We start from the raw sequence: 19,350 nt of genomic DNA, 5'->3' as shown, positions 1-19,350 counted from the left end.
CGGCTGCTGTCGAGTCCAGCCCATCCATCCAACGGCCCAAACCCCCTTTCACACCTCCTCCGCCGCCCCCGCCGCCGGCAAACTCTCACCGTCTCTGCCACTCCGGCGAGGTCGCACGGGCTCGCCGTCTGCCCCGCTGGTTCCCTGATCCGTCCCAGCCGCTCCCCCCGCGCCGGCCGCCGCGGCGGGCCATCCCGGTAGGTCTGTTGCGCCCCCCACCCATCGTCTTTGGCTTGACCGCGACTTTCTCACCCTCTCTCGGCGGCGGCGGCGGCGGCGCCAAGATGCTGGGGTTCTCCACCGGCCAGCTGGTGGTCATCCTCGGGGCGTGCTCCCTCATGATGAGTAAGGCTTTCATCTTCTGCGTCTGAGATTGCTCTTGCGATGCTGAATTTGGGTCCGATTGGAGTAGCTGGCTCAGTGCTTATCCTTTTTGATCTCGTTAGAGCGCAGCGACATGATCAAGATCGCGAGGGTGGCAGGGAGGATGACCGGGAAGGCGGTTGGGCGCCTCATGCTGTTTCGCAGGCAGATGGATGAGCTCATGGAGCAGACTGCAGCAAAGCAGGTATTTGTGCCGCTCTCCCGATCTTAGAATCACCTCCTGTGAGCTGTCGAGAAAATCGCAGGACCTGATACTTAGATGCATAAATTTGCTAATTGCTGCTATGTGGAAGTGGAACATTCTGTGTTCAAGTGTATGTTGTTGGTATGAACTGCTTCTCTTCTGTTTTACTTACGGATATAGCCTATGGGTTGTTCTTTGAAGCTTTGGACATTTACTTTGCCTTCAGATTTTTTTTGCACCTCTCCCTAATTCCAGTTCTAGGATGAGTAGATGATCACATAAAAATATTAGTAGTGTGCAGTTGTACCGGTATACAAACACAAGTATCATGTCACTTTTGCCGTTTTGTTTTCTTGCTTAGATGCAAAAACATAAAATATATCCATTCCAGAGTAATGTGCCTCAGGCTCACTGTGCCTGTGCAGGGGCGGTACTAGGAGTAGGGCAGATTGGGCTAGAGCCCTACTCCTAGGCCCAAATATCCATTAAAATTATACTTCAAAATTTCAAAAATAAATGATAAAAGACAAATTTATGTAAATTATACTAATTCAGCCCTACTCTTGTGCAAATTTTAGTTCCGCCCCTGTGCCTGTGCCATGTCTATGACATGCACTTAGAACTTCTGTTTTTTAAAACCTACTCCTTTGGTCTCACCTATTTTACAATCTAGTATTGGTTCTAGAGATATCCACCTAATTTAGTTTGCTAGCAGAACGTATTTTGGAATGAGTAGAAGCCCTGGTCCATTTTCCATTACGAATAACATGCCCTTGCCTTGCAACGGCCCTAAATTGCCCGAATCCCCAATTGGTATGGGATGGGTAGGAGGGATGCTTATGGGACACCATCTCTAGGGGATGGCCTGAGATGGGCTGAGAGGGTGGACGCGCTGCATGCAGTGGAGGGGACAGGAGGACGGACAACTGCGCTTAGTAGTTTAGATTAGATTTTAACAGACCACATAGCATAAGACACATGAAAATCTCAGCCAAATGAAATACTGCAGTGGATAATACTTTGCAAAGCAGAAGCGTCACCATTTCAGTAAGAGAGCTGAGCACTAGAAAATTTAATTGTTGGTTATCAATGGTGTCACCATTTCAGTAGTAATAGTCTATGCATGCACCATACTAGTGCTTTCTGTATAAAATGTATGACCAGTAATTCCAACATGGAAAGTGAGCTGCCCTTACCAAGTTCACATTTGCGAGGACTGGGGATTTGTCTTGCTGGCAACCACCGAGGAAACTCCTGCCTGATGAGTTTAGGTCATTAGGAACAAAGGATCCATAATGACCTATCTTTGTACAAAATTTCTTTCCACAATGGCCTCAATAAAATATTCCCAAGCCATGGAGTCAAACTCTTACATTTTGCTAGTTGGATCCTTTTTGTTTTATGCAAGGATATTGCTGTGTTCTGTATGTAGGAATTTATCCTGGCTGTGCCTTGTTTGTATTAAAATTCTAGTTTCTTGATTGATTCTCAGCCTCTGAGATGGCTAATCGGCAGTTTATGCACAAGTCCTTCCAAAAACTACAGATTATTCTAATTGGTCCATAATCACCCATCGAGCGATATTAAAGTTAATGCAACATCTAGACAAAAAAAAGCTGGTTATATGTATTCATGACTCGTAACATCATATTTGCAATCAATCAAAACTCACCATTAGCTGTTAACACTTTTGAGGCTGATCACTCACATAATAGTTTCTAGTTGCTAGTTACAGTCTCCCACATGATAATATAACTTTTGCATTTGTTTCTTTTTTTTGGTAGGCAAGGCTGTTCATTTGTAATAGTGATTAAAGGTTTCAATAGTTCCAATGGTACAGGACAGCTAACTTGCTAATAACTCATGATGTCCAAATATACAATACGACCTGAGAAACTGATAGGTTATAAATCATGACCGTGTACAATTAAATTTGCCCCTCTTTTGTCAAGGTTAATAGGGAGCTTAAAGATGCTATGACGCAGCTAGATTCAATTCGTTATGAAGTCCAAAACTTATCCAGGTTTACTCCTGGGCAGTTCATGAGGCAACACAACCCTGGTAAATATGATATCTTCTACCATGCTTCCATGCCATTTATTCTGATTAGTGTCTTTTAGTGCTTTGTTTGAATTATTTGACTAATAGGATCTTTGTTAACTCATAACAGAAGGCATGGATGAAGCAGGGAAAAATGACGCTATTAGTGGCTCTGCGCTTAACGTATGGTAACATCCTGTCGTCTTTTAAATTCAATTAGGGTAATTGATTACTTAATTTTCTTCAAACGTTTAAGATATGAGTGTACTGAAGGCATAACTGCTAATCTGTTAAGTCATTTCTGGTTATAAACTTTTAATAGTATGTTGTAGGGCTAGTGTACAAGAGGTAGTATCTTTGCTAGTGTCCTGCTGCATACCATGTGTAATAGCTGGCTTCTTCAGTAAAATTAGATTTTCACTACTAGACTGTTATATTCTGGATGTGTTCTATGTTGAATCCTTAATTCCAAGACCTAAAAATACACAATAAGCATCCATAAGAAAAATAGCAGCTTACTTTTCCTCCAAAGTTTATTCACTTATTTTTGCCACTATGTACTGTCACGTTAAAAAGCACTTTATTGCTATATATCCATTACCCACTATTTAAGCATAGTTTTATTCTATATTATTTTCTCCTTAGCTACTGAAAAACCTCTTTCATTGAATTTAATCTATTTACAATGACCATGCAGCTAGAAGAACTTTGTCCTCAAATTCGCAGTATGGTTCAGGATGAAATTGAGAGCTTTTATAGAACAAATCCAGATAGGTTTACCAGGAGGTTGGATAATGTTGATACGGTTTATAGTTCTGGTAATGATGATGTCTTTTCTTTACTTTATTATCAACTCTAGTTCGGCTGTACCCTACACTTTAGTTGAATTCGGCGACTGATCACTGATGAGACCTCTACTGATATATCAGTCAGCTCAGTTGAAGGTAGAGAAGCTGATGTAGCTGTTATACCCACAATGTTGGCATCAAAGGTGTGACAATATCATCTCTTCAATTTCAGTTCAAGTGGTACCATACTGGACATTTCCTTTTTCCTTCTGTAGGACATGAAATTGGCAAATACAGGCTCTACAGATATACACAGCAAAGCAACAATGTATGCAAGGCTAACTGAATCCTCAGAAATCAAGAATTCTACAATGGGTGGCACTTCTGAGCATCAATTCAATGAGAGGAATGGGTTATTAAATGTACTACCAATATCAGCTGAAAGTGCTGGATTACTTCCAACCTGCTCAGGTACATAAACAATTTTTTTTTAAAAAAGCTGTTTTTAATGCTGGGAGGTAAAGTAGCTGACAGCATTGCCATTTACCCATTTTTGGTATAAGAACAATAATATGGTCTTAACTCTGGGAATCTTTTTTGTTGCCAATGTAACTGCACTATGAACCACTTAATGAACTGGTGAACTGCTAAATTTGACTTGTGTTAAATGTTCCAAGTTCAAACGATCAAAAGAAAGACCACACATATATACATGTCATTCTGAATTATGACCACCACCTGTGTTTATCCCCCAGAATTAGAACTATTTTACCCTCATCATTTCGTTTATGCTTATGCTTGTAAGCCAAAATTTGAATTTTTGACCTTAAATTTGGAGTTGATTTTACGGGTTTTTTTCATTGTAATTTATTTTCTAACCTTAGCTTTTATGTCGCTAAGAACACGTATATAAAAATTTATTCATATTTTTTTTTGTTTACAAATATACCGTTTGGCATATTCCTCTAATATGCCAAAAGATGGACACTTTTTTTAATATATAACTCATGAAGATCGCATTACTGTATTAGTAATGAGATAGACATATGATAATATGAAGTTCCATGTTTATACATTGGGAAGCTTCTCTTCTTTTCTGAAGATTTTACATTCTGTCGTTCTGTTCACAAGAGAGGCACGGTTAAAATTAATGTTGATGACTGCGAAAACTGAAAAGCAACCATTTATATATGAACATTGTTATTCTATTTTGATCTAGAGGTTTATCTTGAATTTTATTTATTGTAATGATTATTTTAAAAGTTAGTACCAACTTTTATAACAATTCCTGCTCTGTTTATATCCTCACAGATAAACCACAGGGTTCGGACCTATTACTGGAGGCTGTACTTGAAGCAGAGGTCGCAGAACATGCAAAATCCTTTGCACAGCAGCATCATGATGAACATCACAAGGAGTGATGTGATCTTTTGATAGGAATTGGTAGACACCATGTACATTAAACTTCAAAATTCTGACTAGTAGACTACTGTAGTACTCTGATGCCGATGACTAGATAACCATTGTCTCTTTGGCACCAACTGACTTCAATCTATGTAATTGGTCATGACGGAATTCGAGCTGTTGACCGGTGCAAAGATGGTGTGAATTTTCGTAGGATAACCATGATCTGGGATGTTGCTTATTTGTTTACTGAGGCATATTGTCCATCAATTGTTAAGGGTTCCTCAAGGAACAACATTTTCATTTTTATAGAGGGAACATCTATTTCTACATAGTTGCAACCCACTAAGGCTGCGTTCGGCACGTATGCATAAGTTAACTTATGTCTTGGCATGAAAAACGTACTAATAGATTAGTACATGATTAATTAATTATTAATTATTTAAAAATATAAAATAAATTAATATGATTTTTTTAAACAACATTTCTATAAAAAAAATTTTACAAAAAATACGCCGTTTAGCAGTTCGGGAAACATACGCATAAAAAACAAGGAAGATAAGTTAACTTACCTCCCTAGCCGAAAGCAGCCTAAGGGGCATTAACTCCTATAAAGCTCATCATGCATGAGGTCAAATCAGAAGTATTGGCATGCGGAAGAATTGCCTTCTGGGAAAAGGGTTGGACATTTCCTCAAGGTCAAAAGTCTTTTAAAAAAATTTTTGTTGCCTAATTTTTTTCTCGGCCATCTTGAAAAAAAAGTCTGAAATTGACATAGAAGGATGCCAAAGTTTTTCCACCCTGTTCATGATCTTCATTCGTAACTTTCTATTCGTACACCATTTCTAGTTCTTAAGATGAGATTTGTTTCAGTCCAACAAAAGAGATTTGTTTTGGTCCAATAAAAAGCATTTGAGGTACCAAATCATTTTTCATCATTGGATTTAGCTGAGTATAATATGCACTGTTACATCTAACGATCAGAAATGATTTGGTACGCGAGGTGCCAGTATCTCAAGATATTTTTTTGTTACTTTTTGTGAGATTGAATCTCTATTTCTACTATGTTTGCTCTCTTAGTCATACTGAAGGTCTCCATCCTGCTTACCATTGAGCCTAGAGTGTCAGAGAATAATTAACGATGAACAAACAGGAGGACGTAATGCTGTGTTACTAGGCAGATGTATAATTGATTTTCACGACAAAGACACCGACGACAAATTCATGCACTGGGGTCGCTGATCGGCTAATTGCTATCAGTATCAGTCGTTGGCATTGCTGATTTTAATCGGCCAGTTGCTCGATTTTTGCTCGGTATTAGCTGCCAGCATTGACCGACTCAAACTGCACGGTGATCTTTCCTGTTTCCACAGCATTGACTCAGGGCGCATTGACTCCGGGCCCGTTTACTTCCTAAAACTCTTTTACCAAAAACATTACGTCAAATCTTTAAACATCTAAATAGAGCATTAAATATAGATAAAAAAAATAATTGCACAGTTAAGTGAAAACCATGGGACGAATATTTTGAACATAATTAGTTCATGATTGGCCATAAATGTTACAGTAACCTACCTATACTAATGACGAATTAATTAGGCTAAAAAGATTAGTCTCGTGGTTTTCAGGCGAGCTATGAAATTTATTTTTTCATTCTTGTCTAAAAGGCTCTTTCAACATCCGATCAAACTTTGGAAACTTTGGAAGTAACACGCAAAATTTTTCTTTTTTACGGACTAAACACGCCCTCAACCAATCTCCGCACTGCAGCTCTCCGTTATTGCCCTGTTGCCTGACCTTCACGTGAGTCGCAGCAGCTCCAGTTTTCTGCTCGCCGTCGACCGGCCGGCCGGCCACCGCAGGGTTGCCCAGGGTACGTTGGCTTCAATTTCGCCAAACCTACGGCCTCATTCAGAACACGCAAGCTGCTCCTCGCGCTTAATTTTGCCAGCCATGGCTTCATCTTCTTGGGCGCTTACTGCAGGTGCAGGAACTAAGCGTACACAAGAGATTAATTCCACTAGCTTAGGCACAGCACAGCCACAGAGCGAGGGGATCGATGGGTGTGGTGACAGGGGCCATGGGGGCGTTGCTGCCGAAGCTGGCTGACCTGCTGAAGGAGGAGTACCAGCTCCAGAAGAGAGCCAGGGGAGAGGTCATGTGGCTGACGCGCGAGCTGGAGAGCATGCGGGCCGCGCTCCTCAAGGTCTCGGATCAGGGACCGATCGACCAACCACCTGACGCCCAAGTCAAGCTCTGGGCTACCAACGTCAGGGATCTCTCCTACGACATCGAGGACAGCATCGACAGATTCATGGTGCGCATCGACACCCCTATGGTGCCAGACAACCCGCACGGCTTTTTTCGGGGTTTCGTCGAGCGAAGCCTCGGCTTGATGAGCAAGGCCAAGATTCGGCGCAGCATCGGGGTCGATATCAGGCAGATCAAGAGCCGCATCAACGAGGAGAAAGAGCGCCATGACAGGTACAAGGGTCCACCATCCACCTATTGATCAAACGTTTGAGAATTTTAATTCCATCAATCAAATTCAGTTACCGATGTTGGATGATAATTTTAAAACATGCACCCTTTTCTCAAGCCCCCCCATACACTACGTACATATTTGATAGAAGAATAAAAAAATCAAACGTTTCATCAATAGTAAAAGTGCAGGTACAGTGTTGTTGGCGGCCGTGTCGTCGCAGCCAAACCTGTCGCCCCAACCGTCGACAGCCTTCGCCTGTCCACCCTGTACAAGGAGTCCTCCAAACTTGTTGGTCTCGAAGAGAAGACCGGTTACCTGGTCAGGAAGCTGATGGAAGTGCCTGACGATAACGAGGGCTCGAGTCAGCAACTGAATGTGGTGTCTGTCGTCGGCTTTGGAGGATTAGGCAAGACAACTCTTGCCAATGTAGTGTACAAGGAGCTTAGAGCAAAGTTTGATTGTGGGGCCTTTGTTTCCATCTCTCTTAGTCCTAACATGGTGGGGATATTCAAGAAAATGCTCCGTCAGCTCGACGAGATCAGGTATCAACACATTAATGGAGAAACCTGGGATGAAGTGCAGCTCATCGATGAACTAAGGAAATTCCTTCGAAACAAGAGGTATGTGTCTCTTCTGGACGATCAATGGTCCAAAATTTAATTGGTGCGCATATATACACATTATCTGATTCTGTTGCTTGATTGTGCTCAGCGATAGGGCACCTCATATAGGACTTTTAAGAAATGGATCCACTGCATTAGCGTGAAAAAAGACATTAATTAGCTCCTCGAGCAACCGTCCGATCTAAAATAGATGGCACACTAAAGCAGCGCTGTTGCTTTAGTTCTCGCACTATTTGGTGAATTTTTACTGCAGAGGAGCAGTACTTTTCTGTATTACTGTAGAGGGGCCGTAGTCAAAAAATAGACCGGCTTGGCGATTGAGCTAGAGAAAACCGGAACCGGCGATTTTGGCAACTCAGTTATGCTCAAACACCATCCCCACAATCAAACCAGTGAAAACACGGTGAGACAGATGGTTTTCTTGTGAACCGGTGGCAATTTTGTACAATCGAATCGGTTTTTTACTTTATCGTATGACATTATGGCATTACAAATTTATTATATTATCACATTACATTTATTTTTTGATATTGTGATGACCATGCAACAATAGATATACTAGTTTATTGATGCATATTTTTACCAATTTGTGATGATATATTAAAAATAATATAAATCAAATATTGTACTGTAAATTAAAAAATCAGCAGTTTGACTAGTAAATGTTGAACTGATGGCCAAAGCAAGTCAACCGATGGTCCAGGCTATACAAATGTATAATCCTTTGGTATTTCCCTTACAGGTACATCGTTGTTATTGATGATATCTGGAACATTTCTGTGTGGAAGACAATCAAATATGCATTGGTTGATAATCAACTTGGAAGCAGAATAATTACAACAACTCGAGCCATAGACGTTGCTGAACAGGTTGGCGGCGCTTATCAACTTGAACCTCTTTCACCTAATGACTCAATAAAGCTATTCAGCCAAATTATATTTCAGTCAAAAGATAAATTTCCTCCTTATCATTTGTCCGAAGTATCTCAAAAAATTATGAAGAAATGTGGTGGTATACCATTAGCTATCATTACAATAGCTAGCATGCTAGCTAGTAAAAAAGGTAATGAACATGAGTACTGGTACAGGGTGTACCGTTCCATGGGTTCTGGGCTTGAGGACGGTCCTGATTTGAGGAACATGAGAAGGATATTATCAATCAGTTACTATGACCTACCTCCACATTTGAAGACATGTTTATTGTATTTAAGTTCCTATCCAGAGGATTATCTTATTAATAGGGAAACATTGATATGGAAATGGGTAGGCGAAGGTTTTGTCGATACTAAGCAGGGGAGAAGTTTTCATGAGGTAGGAGGGGAGTACATTGATGAGCTCATGAATAAGGGTATGATCCAGTCATCAGGTGATATAGTTAATTATCAAGATTGTTATCGTGTACATGATATGGTGCTTGATCTCATCACTTCCCTCTCAAACGAGGAGCAATTCCTAACAAGATTAGATGGGCAACAGTCCCTGTCTCTACCGAAAAAGATTCGTCGACTGTCGTTCCAAACAAGCGAGGAAGAGGATATCAAGCTGCTGGCTGCCATAAACTTGAGCCATCTCAGATCACTGACTGTGTTTGGGGAAGGTTTCAGTCTATTGCCAGTTTCACCAAGCTTATGCCCATTCTTGCGTGTAATGGATTTGAGTGGTTGTGGCAAAGTTGACAATCAGCAATGTAAGGATATCTGCAAGTTATTTCACCTGAGGTATTTGTCGCTATCTAGTGCCTGTATCACGGAGCTCCCAAAAGAGATTGCAAATCTACAATTTTTACAGGTACTGGACATAAGTTCTACTGAAATCAAAGAGCTGCCACCAACCTTTATTCAGCTAAAACAGTTGGTGTACCTGCATTTCCCCAATATGATGAGATTGCCAGATGGTCTTGGGAGTCTAGACAGGCTACAAGAAATTCCAAATGTTATCACTATCGATTCTCCAACCATGCTGCACGATCTAGGCTGTCTTTCTAAGCTGAGGCGGCTAGCAATTTACTTCGACAGATGGGATGAGAGCTACGAGAAACCTTTCATCCGGTGCCTGTCAAAGCTAGTAAGCCTTGAACTCCTGGAAGTAGATGGAACCCTAGGTTCCACGTGTGGCAGTTCATCTCCTGGGCCTCAACGGCTTCAGTCCATTGACATGTCATTCTGCACCCTGACAGCATTTCCAGGATGGATTTCCTCTCTCTGCTCCCTCTCCTCCCTGCATATCATACTATTAACGCTTGGAGAAGAGGACCTGCAAGTTCTTGGCAGCATACCATCTCTCAGTGATCTCTACATATCGGTGGGCAAAGCCACACACGACATGAACAGAAGGCTGGTCATTGGGAGAGGTTGCCCATTCCTGTGTCTAACACAGCTCAGTATCTCGAGCAGAAGCATGGATGTGGGGTTCGCGCAGGGAGCCATGCAGAAGCTCAGGGATCTCAGTTTGGGCTTTGAAGCAGGTGAGACCATGGATGAATTTGGAGATTTTAACTTCGGTCTGGAGAACCTCTCTTCGCTTGAGTCTGTCGATGTTTGGATCCGGTGTTCTGGTGCCAAGCCAAGGGAGGCGGATGATGCAGTTACAGCAATTCAGAGAACGCTCCACATGAACCCCAACAACCCCACCATGGAGGTGTACATGATATGCTAACCCACACTTAATTTCAACCAGATTCACGGACTGGCTTTAGAATAACAAGTACTAGCCACTTTCTTTCTTTTCTTTTCTTGACATAAGCCCTTGTTTAGTTTGTAAATTTTTTTTACAACAATATCACATCAAGTTTTTAAATACACATTTAAAGTATTAAACGCAGTCTGATTATAAAATAAATTTCAAACTCCGCCTGGAAACCGCAAGACGAATCTTTTGAGTTTAATTAATTCATCATTAACACATGTTGGTTATTGTAGCACTTATGACTAATTACGTCTTAATTAGGCTCAAAAGATTCGTCTCATGATTTTCCCAATAACTATGTAATTAGTTTTAATAACTATGTAATTAGTTTTAATGTTCATGTATATTTAATGTTTTATTTAGGTGTCCAAAGATACAATGTAATTTTTTAAAAAAAAGTTTTTGGAAAACGCCTACATATGACCTGTTGAAACTATATATTTCCATGTTGTGTATCTATGGTTCTAGCCAAAATAGAGCAAAAATGCCCATCACTTACGTTGTAGGGCCAAAAAAAAATATTGGTTGTGCAATGAAATAAAAGAACTTTATTATTAGTAGAAATTTCGTAGACCTAAAGAATCTAACACAGTGATACTTTAAAATTTCGTGAAATATATAGTTAAAATTATAGTAATAAATTGATATTAGTCTTCAACAAGGACATTAAATTTTTTTTTGTGAAATTTACTCTTCACGTAATGCTGTCAACCTTACCGGAGGAGCAATGGACGGCCAGATCTCACTCCGTTCCGATCGAACGGCTCGGATCCAACCTCACCGGCCTCAGCGACGCCTCACTTCACTCCTACACAAAACACAAGAAAAAAACCCAATCCGAATCCGTCTTATCCCCAACCAAACTAACACACCGCACTCCGCTCCTCCTCCACTCCAAGAAGCCGAGCCAGCCATGTCGCCGGTGACCGCGCTGCTCGCCGGCGCCGCCGCCTTGCCGCCACTGCTGCCGGCGGCGGCGGCGGCGGCGTGGAGGCCGTCCCGTGTCGCGCCCGCGGGGCACGCCCCCCGCGTCGGCGGGGGGTGCGCGCTGGCGGTGGAGTGCTCGTCGCGGCCGCAGAAGAAGGCGACCAAGCACCACATGAAGACGCGGCCCAAGAAGTCGCAGCCGTGGGACATCAAGCGCCGCCCCACGCGGTACCCGCCGCGGTCGCCGCTCCCGCCGGACTGGACGCTCGTCGCCACCGGCGCTACGGTCGACGCCTCGGTGCAGGCCGAGGACGAGGAGGACGAGCAGGAGACGCCGGAGCCGGTCGCCGCTCCGGTGGTCGAGGTGGTGGCGGCCCCGGCCGCCGCCGACTGACGCCGACCATGTCTGTCGCTTGTGGTTTTCCTTGCACGAGTTGCCTCACTCCATGGATGGATAGATTTTTGGTATCATTGCATTGCTTCTCTTTGTTTGTGTGTGATCAGAAATCTTGGATGCTACTGTTAAATGGTTGCTGCTTTATACTATCACTGATTGGTTTACTTGATGATTATCTGAATTTCTTGTTCTATGACACTTAGTTCAGTGATTTGATTCTGAGTGGTCTCTGCACGGTGCACCACGGCGTCGATAATTATGCTCTATAGTACTGTTATTTGTAGCCATTCTAACTTGTCTTAAAATAAGTTTAATTTTAAGTAACCATTGTATTGGAGTTTAGGGCATGCACAGTGCGCCGATGTGGTGAGGAGCCACAGCCCACTACGTCGGCGCAGCAGTGCCAGCCAGCCATGGACCGCACCCTCGCTGGGGTCCTCGTCTCCTGCAGAGGGAACGATGTCCTCGTCAGGTTTGTCAGTGAAAAGGCTGAGGTGAGGGAGAGAGAGGGACGCACTGGTAGAGGCTGAGGCGAGGGAGAGAGGAACGCACTGGATCACCGCCGTCGCAAGGACTAGAGCGGTCGTCGCCGGGCTCCGTGCGCCGTCGCAGCCGCGCGCTGGATCTGCGCACCGCCGCCGCCGTGGGCTGGACGCGTGTGCCGCTGCCCCGCTCCGTGCATCGTCGCCGCGACGCGTGCGCCGTTGCCGCCCTGCTCCGTGCGCCGCCGCGACGCGTGCGCCGACGCCGCCTCGCTCCGTGCGCCGCCGCCGCGACGCGTGCGCCGACGCCGCCCCGCTCCGTGCACTGCCGCCGCTCCCAGATCTGCCGGAGTGGGGGGAGGGGAAGAGGGGCGCGGGCGAAGGACGCCGGAGGCCCTGCTCCATGCGCCGCCGCGACGCGTGCGCCGACGTCGCCCCGCTCTGTGCGCCGCCGCCGCCGCTCCCCAGATTTGCCAGAGTGGGGGGAGGGAGAGGGGCTCGGGCGGAGGACGACGGAGGGGGGAGAGGAGGATGGAGGGTCGTCGCAATCGCCGGAGTAGGAGGGGGAGAGGGGCGCCGGAGGGGAGATGGGTGTGGGCGACGGGACGGGCGGAGGAAGCCATCTGCGTCGGTGGGGGGAGGATCGATGTGCGTCGGGCTAGGTGGGTGGGAGAGTGGGGACCGGCGGTGGAAGGATATAATTGCAATGATTTTTTAGTTTACAGGGGCTAAAGTGTATAAATCTGTATATATCAAAAGGGATAGACTGAAACGTAAAATTTCAGCGGATCCTCTCACAAGTGGTCTGCACTGTGGAATAAGTGGCCTCAACCCACGTGGCACCCAAGACTTCTCATGTCGTATGGCTGGTATAGTGTATGCTCTTACGAGAGTGGGAACACCTTTAGCCAAAGAATCACCGGGCCTTTTTCTGATAAAAGGGCCTTTTTCTGATAAAAGTTGATTGATTTGATGTACAGTCCCTATAAAATAATAGGAGAAAAAGGTGTGCTCCTCCGCCCGAAAGCGTTAGGGAGCTCCGAAATTGAGTTCTCAAATTTTTTTCAAAAATATTACATCGAATCTTTGGATACCTAAATAAAGTATTAAACATAGATGAACCAAAAAACTAATTGCACAGTTATGGAAGAAAATCTTTAGACGAATCTTTTGAGCCTAATTAGTCCATGATTAGCTATAAGCGCTACAGTAACCAACATGTGCTAATGATAGATTAATTAGACTCAAAAGATTCATCTCGCGGTTTCTAGGCTAGCCATGAAATTCGTTTTTTTATTCGTGTCCGAAAACCCCTTCCGACATCCAGTCAAACATTTGACGTGATACTTCTTCCAAAAATTTTCTCAATCTAAACACCACCTTAGGTGATGTTTAGTTGCCAAAATTTTTTGATAAAAACATCACATCGAACGTTTGACCGGATGTAGGAAGGGGTTTTCAGATACGAATGAAAAAAAAACTTCACGGCTAGCCTAGAAACCGCGAGACGAATCTTTTGAGCCTAATTAATCCGTCATTATCACATGTTGGTTACTGTAGTACTTATAGCTAATCATGGACTAATTAGGCTCAAAAGATTCGTCTCAAGATTTCTTCCATAACTGTGCAATTAGTTTTTTTGTTCATCTATGTGTAATGCTTTATTTAGGTGTCCAAAAATTCGATGTGATGATTTTAGAAAAAAAATTGGGAACTAAACAAGGCCTTAGCACTTCTCCTGCTTTTTATGCCAACAAATGTTGGTACGGTTGGGTCCGTCTCCGGTACATTCTACTACTGGCAGTAGAATTTAATTGAACCGTTAATCTATTTTTATTGGATAACTATGATTAAATTATACTATCAATAATATTAGGTGTAGTAGAAATTTAAAGGGTAATATTGTCTTTTTACTGTGATCTTTAAACAAAATTACAAAATACTACCAATCATTTAATTAACAAAGTATAAAATAATTAATGATTGAGACTAGTTTTACTAGTAGTATAATACTACCAGTAAAATATATCGGATCCATGTATTATTTAGAGTTGGTGTAATAAAATTAACTGAATTTTATTTTAAAATAAAATTTAGTTCATTTAATTAAAATAGTGTTGACTCTAAGTTACCAACCGACCGATCCGCGGGCATCCTAACGAGAGTAAATAGAACCAAAACTATCCACTAGTTCTCCTCCCCGCGTCTCACCATCACCATTGAGCCAACTCTCCTTTGGCTCACGGCCGATTCCACCGCGGCGAAGCGAACACTCCTCTGAGAGCAAGTTGAATAGTATAGCCAACTCTTAGCTCTAATTCATCTATAGTTAATCTAATAGTTAATTTATACAATAGTTACCTACAAAACATTAATACATGGTCTCACATGTTATACACACATTTTGTTTTGGAGCCCGTGTACAGCTAGCTATAAATTAATAGCTCACATCTCTCGTCTCTCCTCTCTTATCTCTTTAAAATATACTTATAGCTAGTTTATAGCCTGCTATTGTATCTGCTCTAAAGAGCCGACACCACTCAGGCCGTGGCCGCTCAGTGCAATGCCCAATCTGCTCTTCGGCTGGAGGAGCCCACCTCACAGCCTTCGGCTGGAGTGACGGAGGATCAAGCGGTGAACTTCCTCCCTCCTAGAATAGAATAAGGCAACTTATCGGTTCCTATGTTCAGCGTTTGACCGTTTGTCTTATTTAAATTTTTATATTTTTTTTTTAAAAAATAGTTACACATAAAAAACTATTCATGATTTATCATCCAATAAAAAAATTATTAATCGTAAAAAAAATTAAATAAGAAGAAGAGTCAAAAAATTATAGGTAAAAAGTAAAAGATTGGTTTATTTTAAGATGGAGGGAGTAAGCGTAGAGCAAAGGAGCTAATGTGTTTGGTCTTACCAAAAAGTTAACCTATTCATCTTTCCACTTATGCTTATACTTATAAATTAATTTTTTTTATTTTTAGTTTAAAATTTAGAGTTGATTTTAGAGATTTTTTATCGTAGATTATTTTCTAGTCTTAGCATTTAAATCGATAAGAATATACATATAAAAGTTTATTTATAAATTATTTTTTATTTATAAATACGTTGTTTGGAATCACCCCAATGTCTCCTAGTTGCTTACAAAAGCAATCGACTTTGCTTCCTTCCAAAATATCATCAGAAGTATCATTGTATCAATCGAGTAGTATCCTTCCAAAATAGTAAAGACCAGTAATGAATTTGTAAAATGGACTTAAAACCTATTGACTATCCCTTCAAAATTGCAAACAAAATTATGTCAAGCATCTTCTACATGAGCTTTTCCCAAGTGAGTTGAGTTACTACGGTTATCAATATTAGAATTTCTTGCCAGCCCTTCGCATTACAATAACTCAAGAAGCTGCAGAAATTCACGGCCAATGGCTCATGATCTGACATCATATGTCACGCTGATATATGGAAATGTTAGATAATTACAGTCTACAACTAGCTTTGCATTTACAGCTACACATGCATGTCTAGTAAAAGAAGAAAAATGTTGAGCTAAGTATGACGCTTCCCATGATCTATATTTCCCCTGTTCCTGTGTGCTTCAGTTTAGAACACATCTGAGGAGGGTCGGGAGAGTCGTTCATCTTCCAGCAACTCGTATGGATCAATGTATGGCGGTGGCGATACTGGTGACTTGCTTGCATCGTGTACAAAGCTTGGTCCAAAATACTGTAGTTGGAAAACTTGGTCAGCCATATTTTCAATTTATTCGCATTTACAAAACTCAGGACATGGACTGTTTGGCTCAACACGTAGCAGGTAGAGCATATGCATCTGATGAAGAAATAATTAATAAGAACTGTAATTATTATATTTTTTGTTCTTTCTTTCGCTTCTCGTATCGTATGGATTCAACATCAAGGGCATTTTGCTAAGCAAAATCTCAATCTTTCTGTGTCCGATTCGTAATAAAATTTCAATATAAGTATATAACAAGATCATTGGCAACTCTAATGTTCAAGCTCTATAACATCTGCATGCAATGTCATAATATGCTCCATCAAGTGCTAAGATCAAGAGCAAGGTACTTGCTGGCTATTCAATTCGGTTAAGAGGAGTGCATTCTATATTACAACTAAAGCACACTGAATGCAAATTAATATGGATATTAAGTTGCTCAATAAATTCCTCTAAACATATTTAACATACATAAAATCTAATTTTGTAAAGTGTTACGATATATGTATGCAAGCTGTCCTATGAATTATGTTTTTGCAATACATGTGAAATTGGAGTGAAGCGCACTCTGTTCTGTGTGAGCATAAGAGATTAGAGAACTTACCACATAAAGAACAGCAAAAAGAGAAACTGTGACAAGAATCAAAGGGGCAAATCCCAGGAAAAATGTACTGCCAAGTGACAACAGTAATTTTGCTCGTGGAACAAGACCCTGAAAAGAAATAAACTATGTTAAGGGCAACGGTTTTTTGATTAAATCCCATTCTCATGCATCTGCCAATGGATAAATAGCCCAGTGGCCAGCAGCCATAAAACATGAATGTTGCCATACAAGTACAGTTATTTAGAACACAAGTATATCAATAGTACCACTTGTACCAGTGAATCAGCCAATTACTTTTCTAGTTTGGTATATCATTCGGCCTTGAAATATTTGAAAAAAAAGAGAGTAAATGTCAGAAAACCTCATGTTTTATTATCAAAGTTGCAGAAAACGACAGGTGTTATGGCTTGTAGCATATAACCCCAGGTATTATGGTCATGTGATTCATGAAGCCCCACCCTTATACATGTTAAGTATATATTTTTATTTAAATAATCTTATACAGTGTCTATGCAATTTTAATTAGTGGTTTCTTAATACATGTAATTGGTTTAACTTTTCTTTATTCTGAATATTATGTTTTAGATATGCTAATTTACTTGACGTTAGAATGTGTCATAATAAACATGGTTTCTGTAACTTTAACCATAAAACATGGTGTTCTCTGAAATTTATTCAAAAAATGATGCCAAAAACACTTAACAAGACCCATTGCGATTGAGGCCCAAATTTATGTTCATAGCCAAGATTCAAAGCTGCAAAAAATATACACTGGCACATCTCTCTATCTTGTTTGATTTTGACACAACTGTTTTGTAAACCTGATATTAAACCAGTCCCACTACAGCTTTCTTCTATCATCATCTGCCTTGGACAAATTAAGCAAGCAACTATGATAAATGAGTAAAGACACTATTCATCTTCAGGAACTATCCTTGTTTTTTCAGTACTCCAAATACAGTAAATCATCCACTGCTCCATTTTCAAATATGGCGTACTACCAATCCTACAACTAAACCAACAATTCACCAATATTTTTGTTTTTTTTTTTACTATTGGGTAGTGAAAGATGACATGTTTTTCACAGCAAATTGAGGATGGAATCCAGCAAGTAATCAGGGAGAAAATTAGAGAGGGCGCGAACCTCAAGACCCTCGCTGTTGAGAGCCATGGACCTCTCCCGCTGCCCCTCCGCCCCGGCCGCGGCCCGCTCGAACTCCGCCGCCGCCACGCGCTTCCTCCCGGCCTCACCCCCTTCCCTTCCCCCCTCCTCCGCCCCCGCCGCCTCCTTCTCCTTCTCCCCTGGAGCCGCCGACCCCGACCCCGGCGCCATCCCCCTCCGCATCAGCTCCTTCGCGAACAGCGACTCCGGCGCCTCCCCGTCCCCTTCCCCTTCCCCCTTCCCTTCCCCACCAGCTCGGCACCTCACCCGCAGCCGCACCACACCGCCCCGCAGCCTCACGGAACACCGCGACGACGACGAGGCGGACGGGATCGCCGGGGGCGCGAGGCGGATCACGGCCATGGGCGCCATGCTGGTGATGGTGGTGGTGGTGGTCGTCGTCTTCTTCCTCCCTCGGCTCGCGGCTTCGAGAGAGACCGGAGGAGCGCGGAGGCGTTGAAGAGCGCTTCGCGGTCGGATCCGGCCGTCGGATCGGCGCGGAGATTCGTGCGGGGAGGCGATGGACGGCGGGGATGTGGCGGAGGCGTCGTGCGGCTGGGGAGTGGGGGGAGAGGAAGAGAGACGAGAGAGAGAGGGAGAGCAAGCAAGCGGAGGGCGGGAGGGAGGACACGTGTGTGGCTGCGATTGGGCCGGAAGGGAGGGGTGGGGCCCACGCTGTAGAGTGTGGTGTTCAGCCACTCGAATGTGTGTGCGATGAACTGAAGTTGGTGGCGGCTTGGCAATGGGTTTATTCAGTGTTTTCCACGGCACTCCAACGTGGAAACTCTGTCCTTTGCTGCTACAGTCTAGGTGATTTTTTTCATGGAAAAAACTAAATAGCATGTTTATAAATAAAAAATATTTTATGAATAAGAGTTTTATACGTATTTTTAACGATCTAAAAGTGCTATGATGAAAATAATTTAACTACTAGAAATTTTGCTTTAGAAGAAAAATCAGATGAGGAATTTTACCAATATACGTTTCTTTTTACAAAACACACTGTTTAATGGCCTACTCCCTCGGTCAAGTATATACGGGATTCTGACTATTCACTTATAATTTTTAACCATCCATCTTATTTAAAAATTTAGTGTAAATATAAAAATTTATAAGTAATAATTAAACTACTTTTAATAATAAAGAAAATAATCAACAAAATAAATAATTTTTTTAATTTTTTGAATAAGACGAGTGGTCAAACATTAAAAATAGAAAATCAAAATCCCTTATAACGTGGAATGGAGAGAGTAGAAAATATACCCAATATTCTTCTCTCAAGGAAACCTAAATATTTTTTGAGTAATTGCTACGTGTAGATGTCTACTTCCAAGAGGTGGAAGTGGAACCTGTTGCCGGTTGAAGATTAACATTAAGGCACAAGCTCTTGAATACACGTTTGCATTTCTAACTAGCCTAAACTATTGGACACTTGCGGCGATAAAGACAACACTGCT

General features: G+C 42.2%; 4 protein-coding genes across 4 annotated transcripts; 3 read left to right on the top strand and 1 right to left on the bottom strand.

Annotated features, from left to right (window-relative positions):
* The first annotated feature begins 35 nt into the window (after positions 1-35).
* Positions 36-5,123, top strand: LOC102706141. The gene is made up of 8 exons (XM_006662922.3): positions 36-345; positions 447-568; positions 2,521-2,629; positions 2,739-2,791; positions 3,306-3,426; positions 3,538-3,599; positions 3,672-3,867; positions 4,708-5,123. The coding sequence occupies exons 1-8, from the start codon at positions 285-287 to the stop codon at positions 4,815-4,817; spliced, it is 834 nt and encodes a 277-aa protein (XP_006662985.1). The 5' UTR covers positions 36-284; the 3' UTR covers positions 4,818-5,123.
* Positions 5,124-6,847: 1,724 nt separating this feature from the next.
* Positions 6,848-10,683, top strand: LOC102717388 (disease resistance protein PIK6-NP-like). The gene is made up of 3 exons (XM_006663459.3): positions 6,848-7,284; positions 7,474-7,905; positions 8,651-10,683. The coding sequence occupies exons 1-3, from the start codon at positions 6,860-6,862 to the stop codon at positions 10,560-10,562; spliced, it is 2,769 nt and encodes a 922-aa protein (XP_006663522.3). The 5' UTR covers positions 6,848-6,859; the 3' UTR covers positions 10,563-10,683.
* A 593-nt stretch (positions 10,684-11,276) lies between these two features.
* Positions 11,277-12,287, top strand: LOC121055769 (atherin). Its single transcript, XM_040528940.1, has one exon. The coding sequence runs from the start codon at positions 11,320-11,322 to the stop codon at positions 11,911-11,913; it is 594 nt and encodes a 197-aa protein (XP_040384874.1). The 5' UTR covers positions 11,277-11,319; the 3' UTR covers positions 11,914-12,287.
* A 3,512-nt stretch (positions 12,288-15,799) lies between these two features.
* Positions 15,800-18,340, bottom strand: LOC102717109. Its single transcript, XM_006663458.3, has 3 exons — positions 17,876-18,340; positions 16,732-16,839; positions 15,800-16,118 (listed from the first exon to the last, which is right to left on the bottom strand). The coding sequence occupies exons 1-3, from the start codon at positions 18,263-18,265 to the stop codon at positions 15,996-15,998; spliced, it is 621 nt and encodes a 206-aa protein (XP_006663521.2). The 5' UTR covers positions 18,266-18,340; the 3' UTR covers positions 15,800-15,995.
* Positions 18,341-19,350: the final 1,010 nt, after the last annotated feature.

The sequence above is a fragment of the Oryza brachyantha genome, chromosome 11 (assembly GCF_000231095.2).
Source record: "Oryza brachyantha chromosome 11, ObraRS2, whole genome shotgun sequence".
NCBI classification, from domain to species: Eukaryota; Viridiplantae; Streptophyta; class Magnoliopsida; order Poales; family Poaceae; genus Oryza; species Oryza brachyantha.
This window is presented reverse-complemented; position numbering and strand designations above follow the sequence as displayed.